Here is a 14,887-nt window from a genome sequence, read left to right as displayed (position 1 = left end):
ATTTGAGGTTTGTTGAGTGGTGTCAGAGTTTTGTGTTATATTTTTTATAGTAAAGAGATGTCAATCTCAAACGGTTGTTTGCTATTCCTCAGAAAACCATGGTCCTTGACTTTCCTTTATTAAGAACCTGATTAGCCTGGTAAGGGATTTCTATCCCCAAAGTCCCAGGCCTTTACATCTTCTACAAACCATGAACGCAACCAAACTAACTTTCTGTCCTCAAGTCGCGTAACGTAACATTCAGATCAGTGTCGGTAATTTGGCGGGAACAGGGTGTTGTAGAGGGCGACCAGTGCCAATATAAGGCGGTGACGTGGTACAGGTGGGTGTGGTTTAAACAGCTTCTATCACAAATGTTGAAAAATCCATTACAAAAAAATTCCATTGTTACACCACTGATACAACCACCAGCAGCACAGCCGCATTATGCTGCAATCATCAACAATACAACCAGTTACTATCGCTACAACCAGTTACTATCGCTACAACTATCAAGAATCAACAGCATAGCACATGCCAACCACATGACTACTACAATCCCATAGCTACAATCAACAATACAATCACAACCTCCACCGGTGGTTTGATTGGGTATATGAGTACTTGAGTGTATGGTTGAGTTAGGTATGATGAAGAGTGAGTGTAAGGTTGACATAGCTGCATTATAATGACTGTGGTGTGTTTATGTTGGTGAGATACTGTAGTGGGTGGGTGTGTCTGTATGAAGCTCCCAACAGTTCCTCACAGGTCCCAACGCGTGAACAACTACGTCACTTCACTTGTTGCAGCCTGTGCGAGGTGTGGGAGGGAGGGAGCCCCAGCTGGCTTACACACTTAATACTGCGGCGCTGGGCTGCAGCTTCACTCACTCGCCAGCGACGACGTGAGCAACACCGCAGCTCGCGCTCCACACTCTGAGGATCTATCTTAATACTGTGCTCATACTACTGCAGCAGAAGTGACTCCACCGTTGTGAAGCGTAACTCTAAGGTAAACAAATATACCGCTGCTCCCGTTAACAACCAAGGTTTTCTACTATCGTGCATTGCTAAGTAAAACTGGTTTGATTCGTATCAATAACGAAAATTCTTAGTGAAATTTATGTTTTTATGAATGTTTAGGACAGTGTGTGATAGCACATGGATGTTACACAACACATCTCAACATCAGACTGTTTTTGAGGTTTTAGTCTCGTATGTGTGTGGGTGGTGTGTGAAAGCGACGGTTTAGCTCTTGCCAGTTTGTTCACCTTGACTCACATACTGTACCGTACGGGGTTTATTATGTTGCATTTGCCTGTTACTTGTGCGTTGTGTTATGTGCGCGCGTGGTGTTGTGTGTGCGCGTGATGTTGCGTGAGGCGCGGTGTTGTAGGTGTAAAGTGTTGTGTGCACGGTTCTGTGTGTGCGAAGTTAGACTAAATACACCAACCAGGTCAGCCAGCCAGGGCGCGGGTTCCCTCCCACACAATGACATCACGCGCGCCCAAACCTAACCGTGTATGGTTTTGCTCTCTGTTGACAAACATTAATGCACGTCACTATAATGGTTAGTGCACGGCTGTGTCATGGTTAACGCTCAAAATAAAAAACTAATTCAAAACCATGACTAATGCACAGTTATTACCATACATGTATTAAGGTGTGGTGTGTGTGTGTGGTCACCGCCTAAGTTGTTCACATCCAGCCTCCTGCTGTCAGGAATCTGATGCAGGATGTTCACTATCTAGATATGTTCATGGCAGCTCAGCCTTATGTCAGAGAGTTATAACTTATGAGGTTTCTACTCTAGTTACGTACAGCAGTAATTATGTGTGTCCTGTTGAGGGTCCTCTGGCCTATTCACAAACTAATTAAATTAGTGTACCACATCATGCCAAACCTCGATATGTGCAGCCATACCTGCCTCGATGTCCTTCTAACACAAAGTTTGACCAACTAAAGAGCCTTAGGCGCAATAATTACGTAATGAACAGCCGGAGAGCCAGCCAGAAAAATCATATAATGTAATGTTAGATCTACTGACCATCTGTGAAAAAAATACACTTTTCAGCAGTCTATTAAATCATATAACAATTTAACAACTATCACAAACACACCGTTCATTATCATCACTAACCTCACTGCAGTTGTAGGTATTGTATCAGGAAGAAAGGAGTGGTTGTGTCAAGGTAATCTGGAGGAAGCGTAGGAAGGACGGGGAACACGGAGCCTACCAGGAAGGCCACTACGGAAGCTATACACTTTCATCTTTGATAAATAAACGACAAAAGTTTGAAAATCCATGAAAACAAAATGAGAATACGTATGTGATTCCAAAATAAGATTAGATTCTGTAAGGTGAAATACAAGTCACATTTAACGAAAATTATAAATGTTATCATTTGTTTCAGAGGCGAAAACCTGACGAGGAAAGATGGCGGCGTCGGCCAGTCACCACACAGCAGGGGAGGTGAGTTACGTGCCGACCTACTGACTGTATCCAACACTCCTACTTTCTTACTACCAACACTACCGCTACCTCCCTACTACTACCACCACTACCTCCTTACTACCAACACTACCACTACCTTCTTACTCCCATATGAGGATGATTCTCTTACTCGGAACATCAATTCTGTAGATTCATTATAATTTGAAGATTCCAGGAAGTTTTTAAGCCTTAACGGTGGCTGCTGCTGCTAATTTCCTCACATTGTATTTCCGTTTACGTGCGTGACATGACTTCCTGAAGGCTGTTGTCAGATATGTCTTTAGATAACCCAGAAAATTGCCTCACTGTCTTTGCCATGTGGCCTACTTCACTGTCGTAAGAGGGCGAGGGGCAGATCTGAGGTAATTCAGGTGAAGGGTGAGCGGTCATTAGTCAACTGGGGCTACTGCTACCTCCCATGCATATACTCAGGAACGGGAAAAATCATTTATGAATTTATTTTAATTAACAACTAAAAAGATGACTGGGATTTATTTTTATTTTAATTATTTTTTATAAAATGTATGGCGTCTTAGTCGTCAGAGGTTACCAAGTGTACTGTACATAGTAACGTCAGGGAAATAGCCTCCCTCCCTTGTTGCACCTCTACACCACAACACCTCTTTATCTATCACACCTCTACACAGCACTCCCTCTCCTTGCACTCCTATACTTAATTCTCACTCTCTCAGCACTCCCCTACACGATTCTCTCTCTCAGCACACGATTCTCCCTCTCTCAGCACTCCCCTACCCAACTCTTCCTCTACCTAGCACTTAGCATTCCCCTACCTACTATTCTTGCACCTGAAATCCTCCAACTAGTATCCATCTACCCACCATTATGTCACCTTGCCCTCTATCACCTAGGGCATCCCCACTTACCACCTTGAATTTTACTCCTGGCACTGCACCACCCAGGACTTTCCACCTAGCATTAAAACACCTAACCCATCAACACCTTTAAGTCCTTAACCCACCACTTTTTAGGAGTTTGTGTAACGTAAATGTGGAATGAAAGAATGAGTTCGGTACACAATGTTATTCGAGCCTCAGATACCCTATGAGGAAAACATCAGCTCATCCAGTTAATGATATACCCAATTATTGTTAAGCCCTTGTGTTGATTGTTCTGTCTGTTCCCCGCCGTCGTGGCGTAATTTACAATGCCCTCTCTCTCAGATGACTGTGGACGATCCCCAAGCTGACGGAGCCTTCAATATTCAGTCAAATGAAAACACTACGAAGTCAGAGAGTTGGTCTTGGGGTCCCAGTCAAGGAAGTCAAACCTATGGCTGGTCCTGGGGTTTCCCTCCAGCAGCTATACCAGGTCACACACAGCCAATTGAATGGTCCTGGAGTCCGTGTATCAGGTTCAGATACACTCATCAAAAAAAAGAGAGGTGGTCTTGGAGCCCGTCAAAGTTAACTGTCGCCGCTTATAAAGGAATTGGTCCCAGAAAGCCAGACAAAATTAACCCTTTCCGGAGACAAAAACGTAGCAGATCGAGGCGCTCGTCATCGTTTAATCGGTCTTGTTACTTACAAACAAAAAGAAATGCAAAGAATTTTTTCTCTGGGCAAAACTTAATTGAGACATCAAATACTGGTCCTGCTCTTTCATTAGACGATCTCCGAGTACCAAATGAAAAGGTTCCAGTGAGTCTCTCTTCCTTGAACAACTTTATGCAAACACAACAAAGTGAAAGACCAGATGATAAGCCTTCAGATGAGTTCCTCCAGTTAACAGACAGTACTGGCAGGAACCTCCCTCTAGCTAACGTCTCTAACCAAACCTCAGGTGAGATGTCTTCACCATCACTGAGGTCTAGGAGCCCATCACCAGTTGATGTGTCTTCACCAGCACTAAGAAGGTCTAGGAGCCCATCACCAGTTGATGTGTCTTCAACACTGAGAAGGTCTAGGAGCCCATCACCAGTTGATGTTTCTTCACCAACACTGAGAAGGTCTAGGAGCCCATCACTAGTTGATGTGTCTTCACCAACACTAAGAAGGTCTAGGAGCCCATCACCAGTTGATGTGTCTTCACCAACACTAAGAAGGTCTAGGAGCCCATCACCAGTTGATGTGTCTTCACCAACACTAAGAAGGTCTAGGAGCCCATCACCATTTTGATGTTCACCCATCACTAAGAAGGCTCCAGATTTCATCACCAGCTGATGTGCCTCACCAACACGCTCAAGAGGTCTAGGAGCCCATCACCAGTTGATGTGTCTTCACCATCACTAAGAAGGTCTAGGAGCCCATCACCAGTTGATGTGTCTTCACCATCACTAAGAAGGTCTAGGAGCCCATCACCAGTTGATGTGTCTTCACCAACACTAAGAAGGTCTAGGAGCCCATCACCAGTTGATGTGTCTTCACCAGCACTAAGAAGGTCTAGGAGCCCATCACCAGTTGATGTGTCTTCACCAGCACTAAGAAGGTCTAGGAGCCCATCACCAGTTGATATGTCTTCACCATCACTAAGAAGGTCTAGGAGCCCATCACCAGTTGATGCTTCTTCACCAACACTAAGAAGGTCTAGGAGCCCATCACCAGTTGATGTCTTCACCCATCACTAAGAAGGTCTAGGAGCCCATCACCAGTTGATGTGTCTTCACCAACACTAAGAAGGTCTAGGAGCCCATCACCAGTTGATGTTCACTCAACACTGAGAAGGTCTAGGAGCCCATCACCAGCACTGAGAAGGTCTAGGAGGCCCATCACCAGCACTGAGAAGGCTCCAGGAGCTCATCACCAGCACTGAGAGCAATCTAGGAGCCCATCACCAGCACTGAGAAGGCTGTCTAGGAGCCCATCACCAGCACTGAGAAGGTCTAGGAGCCCATCACCAGCACTGAGAAGGTCTAGGAGCCCATCACCAGCACTGAGAAGGTCTAGGAGCTCATCACCAGCACTGAGAAGGTCTAGGAGCCCATCACCAGCACTGAGAAGGTCTAGGAGCCCATCACCAGCACTGAGAAGGTCTAGGAGCCCATCACCAGCACTGAGAAGGTCTAGGAGCCCATCACCAGATACTGCGGTTTCAGTGACAAAGGAAGCACCCAGAAGTCCGCCACAGACAGGAGCAACACCTCCCGCACCGTCTGACATAATACGCGTGAACTCCTCCTCTGTTGAAGTAGTTTCTTTGGAGTATAACAGTGAAAGATTTGTAGGTTACACAGTTAGTAATGTCACTTCTCAAGTCACAAGAAAAAGACACCTGTGTGTGCCTGATGAATCAAGATCATTTTCAGCAAAGAAATTGTGCCTTACTTCATCAGATAGCGAGTCGTTTACCACACAGGCAGGTAATGAAGATGTCTTTACATTGTCCAAATTGTGTATTAAGAGAACCATGTCTCCAGAAGACGCCTCTCTCGTGTGCCAAGACAGAAAGAAATGCAAAGCTCACACCTCACCACTTGATATAAATAATTTACTTAAACAAATTCATGAAGTCATGTTTGGACGAATACCAACAATTACATACAACAATGTTAATCGCAAGACAGTGATCACTCGAGCTGCAACACAAAGACTCTCCCTAAGATCACCAAACCACGCTCTTCTCCACGTTTATGATGCAAGGGTACGAATATTATCAACAAATTATTTACGTATTACTGAAGTATTTGCATAAGAAAAATATTAAATTATAAAAATAATACGACTGTGATTTCTGCTTCCTTGAATCATGGCATGTAAATGACTGTATATCCTTCCATTATGAAATAATTTATTTTCTTGTGTGTTCATGTCCTCAGGAAGAAGTGTTCACGGCAGTAGAATCCGGGGACTTGGAGCGCGTGCAGGAACTTCTCCAGGACACAGGGCCGGCCATTAGAAGACAGAACACCAACTGTACGCTCCTCCACACTGCCGCCTCTTATTGTCAACTGGATATAGTGTTGTTCCTCCTCAAGCTGATCAGCCCCAATATAGTCAACAAGGACGGCCAAACACCAGCTCATCTGGCTGCCGTGAGAGGCCACACTCAGTTGTTGAGGATTTTATTGTCAGACGAGGAAATGAACCACGACAAACGGGACAACTGCCACAGGACTTACAAGGATTTGGTTAGTATGAGATACAAGACTGTTTATACTCTGTACATACAAACTCTGGATGATTATTTTATGTATGTAATGTTAAGCTTTCGGTGATAATGAACTACGAGTAATAAGCTAATAACAGCAGGAAAAATAATGAAGCTTAGAATTTTAAATAAAATAATTACATATTGTCTCATCACTGAAAGAATTGTACACTATTTCAGCTCTCTGTACCACTGTATGAGTTAGTGCTTCGTGACATTCAAACCAAAGTACAAGAACTGCTGAAGCTTGGTGCTGACCCAGACTACAGCGTGGAGTCACTCGTGGACACAGTGTTGGAGCATAAGGTCACCACACCCCGCCAGCTGGCCCTCGTCCTGCACCGGGAGGCCATCCTCAGTTTATTCCCCAAGGTAAGACACAATGAGGTGTGGATTTCTGACAGGCTTATTTAAACACTGTCCACACACTTCGATGTATTGTTAGTTATGTCAGTATTATCTTGGTTGAGTTAAGTTACCGTCAAAAGCCTTAACTCTTGCCCCAGGTATGGTGAGTAAATAAAGGTACAGTACAGTATATTGAAGGAAATCATGAGAGACTGGCGATTTTAGGAACTCCTGTCTGCATATATCTTGCAAAAAGAAAAAACTTAAACGCTCAGAAAACAGATATTGTTGTTGAGTGTTATGCCGGGAGGACCAAATGACAGAACAAATCATCACAAAAATTATCCTCGTCCACAACACATACGGTCACATACTATTTGAAAATAACTAATCCTAATGGGTTCAGTTACGATTCAGTAAAGCTCTCGGTACTTCCGGGTTTGTTTTTATCCATAACATCCTTTTCCGTTGACCTTTGTTATTTAGTAAACTTTTTAATGATATGTATTAAAGCAGAAGCAGATGTAGTATTATCTCTATGTGAAGAGAGCCACATTACCAGGAGACGTTATTGCTTTCATCAGTCAAACATGAACTGACAGATGCCAAGGTGTTTTCCGGAGTTGTGGAAAACACATAATACTGTTCTAACACATGATACCTTTCCCTTGGTGTTGCAGGAGAGACGTGTAGAGAAAAGAACTACTACTACTACTACAGATCTTAGCGTGTTGCACAGTTCAGATGACGTGTACCACATCACAAGTGACCACGAGGTAAGCAACACTACCCCCAAGCAATAGTTCTTCTAAATCTAATGTAATATCACAATTTCATTTTTAGGGCGTGTAATGGAGCAAGTATAGAATATTGTAGGGTCTTTGTAAGTACTGGATACTGGATACACTTTGTGTGTGTGTGTGTTAATCAGCAATATATCATATCACACTACAGTAATATAAGAATTTACAAGCAAATTTAATTTTCAGTCATTGAAATCGAGGGTGAAGCCTTCATCAGTTCAAGCAACAGGACCAGACGTGTACAAGATGAACACAGACCCGAGAGGATACGTGTGTATTCTGAGCTACTGCTCCTTCAAGGACCGACCTGACTTAGACCTCGAGGGCTCACGCTCTGATGTCAACAACCTGGCAAGCGTCTTCGGGAAAATGGGATACACTGGCCACGCCCACTTCTCCTTGACGGCAGCTCAGACCAAACAAGTGTTGACCAAAGTAAGGGACATGGAGGTACTGGACCACGTTGGATGTGCTGTTTTCATTATTTCTAGTCACGGCATTGGAAACGAAAAGTTCCTTACTAATGACATGAAGCGTTTAGCCACCGAGTGGGTTTGTGATCTGTTTAAGGATTCGGAATGTCCCCGATTAAAAAACAAACCCAAGCTGTTTATCTTCGACTTCTGTTGTGGTTACTACCAGAATGAAAGTCCTCGACAAGTGAGCACAGCCAGGAGTACAAGGGTGCGAGAGCCTCTCCAAGATATGATGTGTCTGTACTCAAGCAGTGGAGACTTCACATCATACACCTATACCAAAGAGGGGACTCCCTTTATCACAGCCCTGTGTCGCACCCTGGTGCAGCAGGCCCACGACAAGGAGCTGTGTGACTGGTACAGAGAATTCCTCAAGGAGTACAACAAACTGTCCCCAACTAGTGCACCACAGCTCTGTAACTTTGGCTTTACAAAGAAGTTTTATTTCAACCCTAAATGTTAAGAGAATCAAGTTTAATGATTGTTAACATAACGTTTACAGTCAAGGACTTGAGTCAGTTCCTCTTATTTTGTGATAATCTCTTATAAAGTAAAATATGGAAATATTTGGATGTACAGTACTGGTCTCCGGGAGGCACAGTAATTAACGCACTGTAGAAGTTTTGGCAAATGATGTGAACAATCTGGCATATTATTAGAAGGTAATATAGATGAACATTATATTATGAGAAAAATGTATTAGTGAAAATCATGACAAAATTATTTCATATAATTGTACAGTATTTGAAAGGTGAATAATAAACGATTACTGGATACGTGGTTTTGTATTGCGAAATACTGTGCAGTATATTGTACTAACACAATATATTTTCAACGGTTATGTTAATAAACCAGAAATATAAGAACATATTGCCGAATTTTTTATAAATTCCTCGCATAAAACGAGTTCCAAATGTGGAGATTTTCCAAACTCAGCCCAGCCACTACTTCATGGGGAGCCCGGCCATCAGTAGTCTCAACTCTGTTAAGTTTAATGTCCATAAGGCTGAATGTGGCTCTTAAGGCAGTAGAGGTCACTAAAGGGGATCTTCTAACACATTCCTATTTCAATATAAGCCATATCTTCATTCACTGAAATTGGTATGTATGTATGGTGTGTGTGCACGCCTGATAAACTTACGCCATGAGTGAATCCAAGCATGTTTGTTTTGTCACAAAGAATGGAAGGAGTGTTGAGTGTTTGGTCTTTGTTGGGCGTCAGAAGAGTGGATCCTGTGCCTTCATCCTATCCTCAGGGTCGCTGGTTCACCCTTAGTCAACGCAGATGTGGATTTACATTTGACTTTGCAATTGGGGAAGTAAAAGGTGTCATATGCAGCGCTGACCACAGTACCGAGGGCTTGGTATTAGCGCGCTGCATCCACTCTACCCCTTACAGGTCGTCAGGTTAACTCCACGATTGGGTAAAAAACTGGCCTCAGTAATTTCCAACTGTAGATGACAAAGCAACCAAATATGATCTTACCTAATGATTTTGGTTGTTGTTGATTTTTTTTCCCTTTGGCATCTACTTTCACTTTCAGTTAGGTTAAATATCATTGAGTTTTGTCGTCTGTTGTCTCAACGTAAACTTCGCTAAGTTATTGACAGTATGTAGTGGTATTGGTAAACTCTGTTGGTGTTTAGCAAGGATGTAGTAGTATGTGGCAGGTAATAAGACCAATATATATTTATAACACAAAGACTTGATCCCAGGGTCATAAAATGAATGCTTTCAAACTCCACAATACAACCAATTTTACATTTAACCCAAAACTTTACAGAACTATTAACCATCGCCTCTCCCCACCGCTACTTATCTGACACAGTATCAAAACTTCTAATAAAGCTACATTATAATGTGTTGCTACTGGAGGTGCTACTGGAGGAGGTTGTCATGGGTTGCGTTAGGCTTACCCACGCAACCAACTCCAAAGTTTGTTTTACTAGAGATAAGACACCCGGCGAGGCATAACTGGGACATGTATTTTCCATTAGTGTATGTTAGCCAGCCTTTAGGGGGGTGGGCAGTGGAACAGTGTTGTACTGTTCATCGCTTCACACCCAAAAAATTCATTTTAAGTAGTATCCCGACGACCATGGCTTAGTTAAGAAGTCGTCTTGACTCTCTCCCTCCTGAAAGGGAGCGGGACACCACACCACACAGAGTCCTCCACCGCCACTCCGTCCTGTGGACCGCTGTCGACACGAGACTAAGCGTGTTAACCTAGGTTGTTATCCCCGTGGAAATATCACGTGTGGATGCCTGGTTGCAACAAGAGCAATCCAGGCTGGCCTATCAAACCTACAGTAAATGGTTAATTAATTCACGCTTAGAGTTCTCCTGCACGACACCCGTCTACAGTGACCGTGATCGACACGAGACTAAGTGTGTTAACCTAGGTTTGTTATCCCCGTGGAATGCCTGGTTGTGACAAAAGCAATCCGGGCTGGTCTATTTTACCCAAAACCATGACAGAGGTACAGTAGGAGGCTGCAAGGTGTTATCAATTTATGTGATTAATCATATTGGTGACCATATAAAATATGAATTTATGTAAACGGATACAAGAAATTTTGTTGGGGTGAAGTCTCCAATCAAGTTTTAACAATGTTTATATAAAGAACTTTTTTCTTGTTTTCTTTTTTCGCTCTATTTTACATCGGTTCAGAAAATTTCTACACTGGTTCAGCTCTACAGTCCAGAAGAGAATGAATTTATACCGCTTTCATTCTTTACTCTCTTCCTATTGGTTGGGAGAAGCATCAACAACAACAGCAGCGCAGGTCCTAGACACACGAACCTTCAAGCTGGTCCCAGGTAGACCGATAATGAGAACCTTGTTGCTTCGGTCTATATCGATTGGAACCGGTAGAATGGCACAGGAAAACGTGGCTGTATACATGTTGATACAGATAATGACAAAATAAAGGATTATATCAAGTGCGGTGAGGACTGTTGTCATGGGTAGATCTTTGATTATTTGAAGGAGAGTCTTAAACTTCCACGAGAATTTGGTAAGGGAAGGGATGGTTATGGTATGAAAGCCAATATATTTAGTTTTCTTCATAAAAATAAGCAGACTAACTGATTGTGTAGGTGACAGTAGACGAAACATTAACACAGGCCAAGAGGAAAGAATATCAAAACAAACACATACAGAGAGATCTTTAATATTAACAGTGAAGTAAATGTTCAAACACTCAGTTACCAAACAACAAATGTTTCCAGCACATTTTATCAATCCTCGACAACTACAATACTTGATTTGTCCATATCCATTACTTCACCCCAGTCCACTCCCCTTCCTGTATTACTTCGTGAAGTCTATGGCTTTACAACTTGTAAACATTATAAATAATAAAACGAATGAAAACACCAATTACACTATAAACAGGTTGGCAGTGTGTTGCCACCTGTACAGACTACATGTGCGGTTATTTTACTCCCAAGTGACGTAACCGAAATAAGGGTCTGTGTGTAACATAATAAATCTATATCGAGCATTATTCTTCACAAATGCATGACTTAATATATTAAAACTTGTTAAGCATACAACATAATATTATCTACTAAGATTAAAGTTGATTTACTATTCAGTAAACAGACTTATTCGTAACAGCCCACCATGGCAACGGGTTTGAGCTGCCTCCATAGGTAACACCAGGTAAACAGATGCCAATAGTGGCGAAAAGATGATAAAGTATTTCACTGAAAGAAGAATTTGTCCACGACTTAAAAATAATCTTAATCAGTATCCAACATATTTCTGATCAATCTACAACAAACATGGTTAAACAATCAAATTCTTCAGAGCTTCAAATATATTGCAATTTCAACTAAAACGTTGTGACAGGATTAAAGTAGAACTTCTTAGTAAAGCCAAGGTTACGGAGCTGTGGTTCAGTAGCAGGAACCATTTTGGTGTACTCTACAAGGAATTCCCTGTATAATTCACCAAGCTCCTTATTATGGGCGTGCTGCACCAGGGTGCGACACAAGGCCCGAGTGAACGGTGTCCCATTCTTGTTGAATGTATGAGACATGAAGCCTCCACTGTTGGAGTAGATGCACATTATATCCTGCAGCGGCTCTTTCACTCTTGTACACTTGACTGCGCTGGCTTGTCTGTACAGTTGTTCCTTGTAATGACTACGACAGAAGTCGAAGATAAACAGCTTGGGTTTGTTTTTTAATCGGGGACATTCTGAATCCTTAAACAGATCACAAACCCACTCGGTGGCTAAACGCTTCATGTCATTAGTAAGGAACTTTTCGTTTCCAATGCCGTGACTAGAAATAATGAAAACAGCACACCCAACGTGATCCAGTACCTCCATGTCCCTTACTTTGGTCAACACTTGTTTGGTCTGAGCTGCCGTCAAGGAGAAGTGGGCGTGGCCAGTGTATCCCATTTTCCCGAAGACGCTTGCCAGGTTGTTGACATCAGAGCGTGAGCCCTCGAGGTCTAAGTCAGGTCGGTCCTTGAAGGAGCAGTAGCTCAGAATACACACGTATCCTCTCGGGTCTGTGTTCATCTTGTACACGTCTGGTCCTGTTGCTTGAACTGATGAAGGCTTCACCCTTAGCTGTTGTCGTGGTCGCAAAAAAGTCTCATTAGATATAATTGACAAATATTGACACACAAAACATACGAATAATGAAACGTGCAGTAAAAATTCGCTAAAGTATATTTTTGATTAATTTAGTCAGATGAAAGTTTATTACAAACATACTGAATACTGGGAGTCAATTGTATTACTGGCAAAAGATGCACTCTTAGGCATGACAGCCAAATTTTTCACTATTGATTGCCAGGGAAGTAATTGCCACAACCAATGACAACAACTTTGGCTCTCATGAATATCACGATCATCACATACACGAAGAGTGGCCGAGAGGTTGTTAATGAACATGGGCGGCTCACTCATGGCTGCTTCATTCTCCTGTGTCACAGTTGTGGTCTCCTGGAGATACATAATATAGTAAACAACTCAATCTGCTCCTATAATACTATATTGTCCCACTTATAATGAATTACCGAACGAATATCATATAGCTACAGTATATATATGCAAAGGCTATTGTTCTTATCACATATAATGAAGAGGCATTGCAAAAACTCTTCAACAGATTGGTGGAAAAGGGTGAAAAATATGGTTTTAGAGAATGCTGTGAAGACTAAAGTAACTGTTGTTTCTAAATTGGAAATAAATCCTCAAATAAAATTTATGGTAGGCAACAGGGAGCTTAAACAAGTGGAAATTTGGGGTATTTGAGAAGTATAACTGTGATGGTAAACGTACGGAAGAAATCAAAGAAATAATAGGGCGAGCAAAAACAGCATTTAATAATTAATCTAAAAGAATCAATGAAAAGAAACACCAACTTCGATTTGAGAAAAATGGTGTTGAAAGGACTGGTGTATGGGTCAGAAGCGTGGACACTTTCAGCAGACACCAGAAAGAGGTTGTGTAGGCCTTTGAAATGTGGTGTTATAGGCGAATGCTAAGAATAGTCTACACTGACAGGAAAACAAATGAATCAGTACCAAGATTAGCAAAAACTTAAAGAGAAATACATGAAATATACAGAAAAAGAAAAATGAGATACAGTACTATACTTTGGTCATATAATTAGAGATGAGGGAATAATAACATAAATATTAATGGGCAAAGCTGAGGGTAAGAGAGCCAGGTGCAGGCAGAGACTGGGATGGATGAATGAAATTAAAATGTGGGTCCCCAGAGAGATACAAAACCATGGAGGACTGGGGCGAAAATATAATAATAATAATAATAATATTAATAATAATAATAATAATAATAATAATAATAATAATAATAATAATAATAATAATAATAATAATAATAATAATAATAATAAAGAACCATACAGAAATACAAAATTAAAAAAAAAGATCAAGAGTGAGAAACAATATATGTATGTTGTGTTGTCAAAGTAAGAGAAACAATTGAGACCCTGCAATTGTGTGTAAATATGGCAGAAAGTCAGATCAGCAACCTGGGACTTGGTCACAATTTTTGCGATGCCATATGGCAGCAGGGTCTACCATTAGACAATACATTATACTTCCAATATCTTCCCAGGCGGTAGTACCTCCTGTTTCATGATTGTCCGATTGATTGATTGAGGTTAAGTATTCAATTTTGATATTATTCTGAATCAGTGCTGAAAGATGTTACAAAGCCCAAGAAAAATGTCCCAATAAATGCTTACATTAATAAACCAGTGGAGCATATATTCCCGGTTTAACATGCGAGCAAGCTGTCGGGGTGTTGTTACGTTGAGCTCCCGGGACAATGCTCCGCGCACCAACTGGCCTGCATGGTAGTCAGGATCAGCACCCAGCTTCAGCAGGGTCTCCATAGTACTCAAACTGCCACTCAGTACTGACAGTAACAAGGGAATGTTTGTTGTGCAGCGGTATTATTTGTGCTTCTCACTATTATAGTATGCCCCGGTACAGATGTGACAAGCTTTTCAACGGGTACTACAGTTTCCTCCTGAACTAACACAGGACTAGAAAGATCCTCACAGATTACAGACCAACATCCCAAATGGCTAGTAAGGTGATACATAGCACTGACAAATATTACCACTGGCAGCTTACCAACTAAACGGGAGCTCTATAGTATACACCCATAGTGGACTTCTGTAAT

At 41.9% G+C, this 14,887-nt stretch overlaps 2 protein-coding genes across 2 annotated transcripts; one reads left to right on the top strand and one right to left on the bottom strand.

The window, feature by feature from the left end:
* The first annotated feature begins 878 nt into the window (after window positions 1-878).
* On the top strand, window positions 879-9,073 carry LOC121855528. The gene is made up of 6 exons (XM_042350506.1): window positions 879-990; window positions 2,393-2,451; window positions 6,245-6,556; window positions 6,757-6,948; window positions 7,605-7,700; window positions 7,914-9,073. The coding sequence occupies exons 2-6, from the start codon at window positions 2,416-2,418 to the stop codon at window positions 8,664-8,666; spliced, it is 1,389 nt and encodes a 462-aa protein (XP_042206440.1). The 5' UTR covers window positions 879-990; window positions 2,393-2,415; the 3' UTR covers window positions 8,667-9,073.
* A 2,288-nt stretch (window positions 9,074-11,361) lies between these two features.
* LOC121855519 (caspase Dronc-like) lies at window positions 11,362-14,628 on the bottom strand. Its single transcript, XM_042350498.1, has 3 exons — window positions 14,445-14,628; window positions 13,088-13,171; window positions 11,362-12,793 (listed from the first exon to the last, which is right to left on the bottom strand). The coding sequence occupies exons 1-3, from the start codon at window positions 14,592-14,594 to the stop codon at window positions 12,044-12,046; spliced, it is 984 nt and encodes a 327-aa protein (XP_042206432.1). The 5' UTR covers window positions 14,595-14,628; the 3' UTR covers window positions 11,362-12,043.
* Between the last annotated feature and the right edge of the window lie 259 nt (window positions 14,629-14,887).

This window comes from Homarus americanus, unplaced genomic scaffold (assembly GCF_018991925.1).
Source record: "Homarus americanus isolate GMGI-L3 unplaced genomic scaffold, GMGI_Hamer_2.0 scaffold48406, whole genome shotgun sequence".
Taxonomy (NCBI): Eukaryota; Metazoa; Arthropoda; class Malacostraca; order Decapoda; family Nephropidae; genus Homarus; species Homarus americanus.
This window is presented reverse-complemented; position numbering and strand designations above follow the sequence as displayed.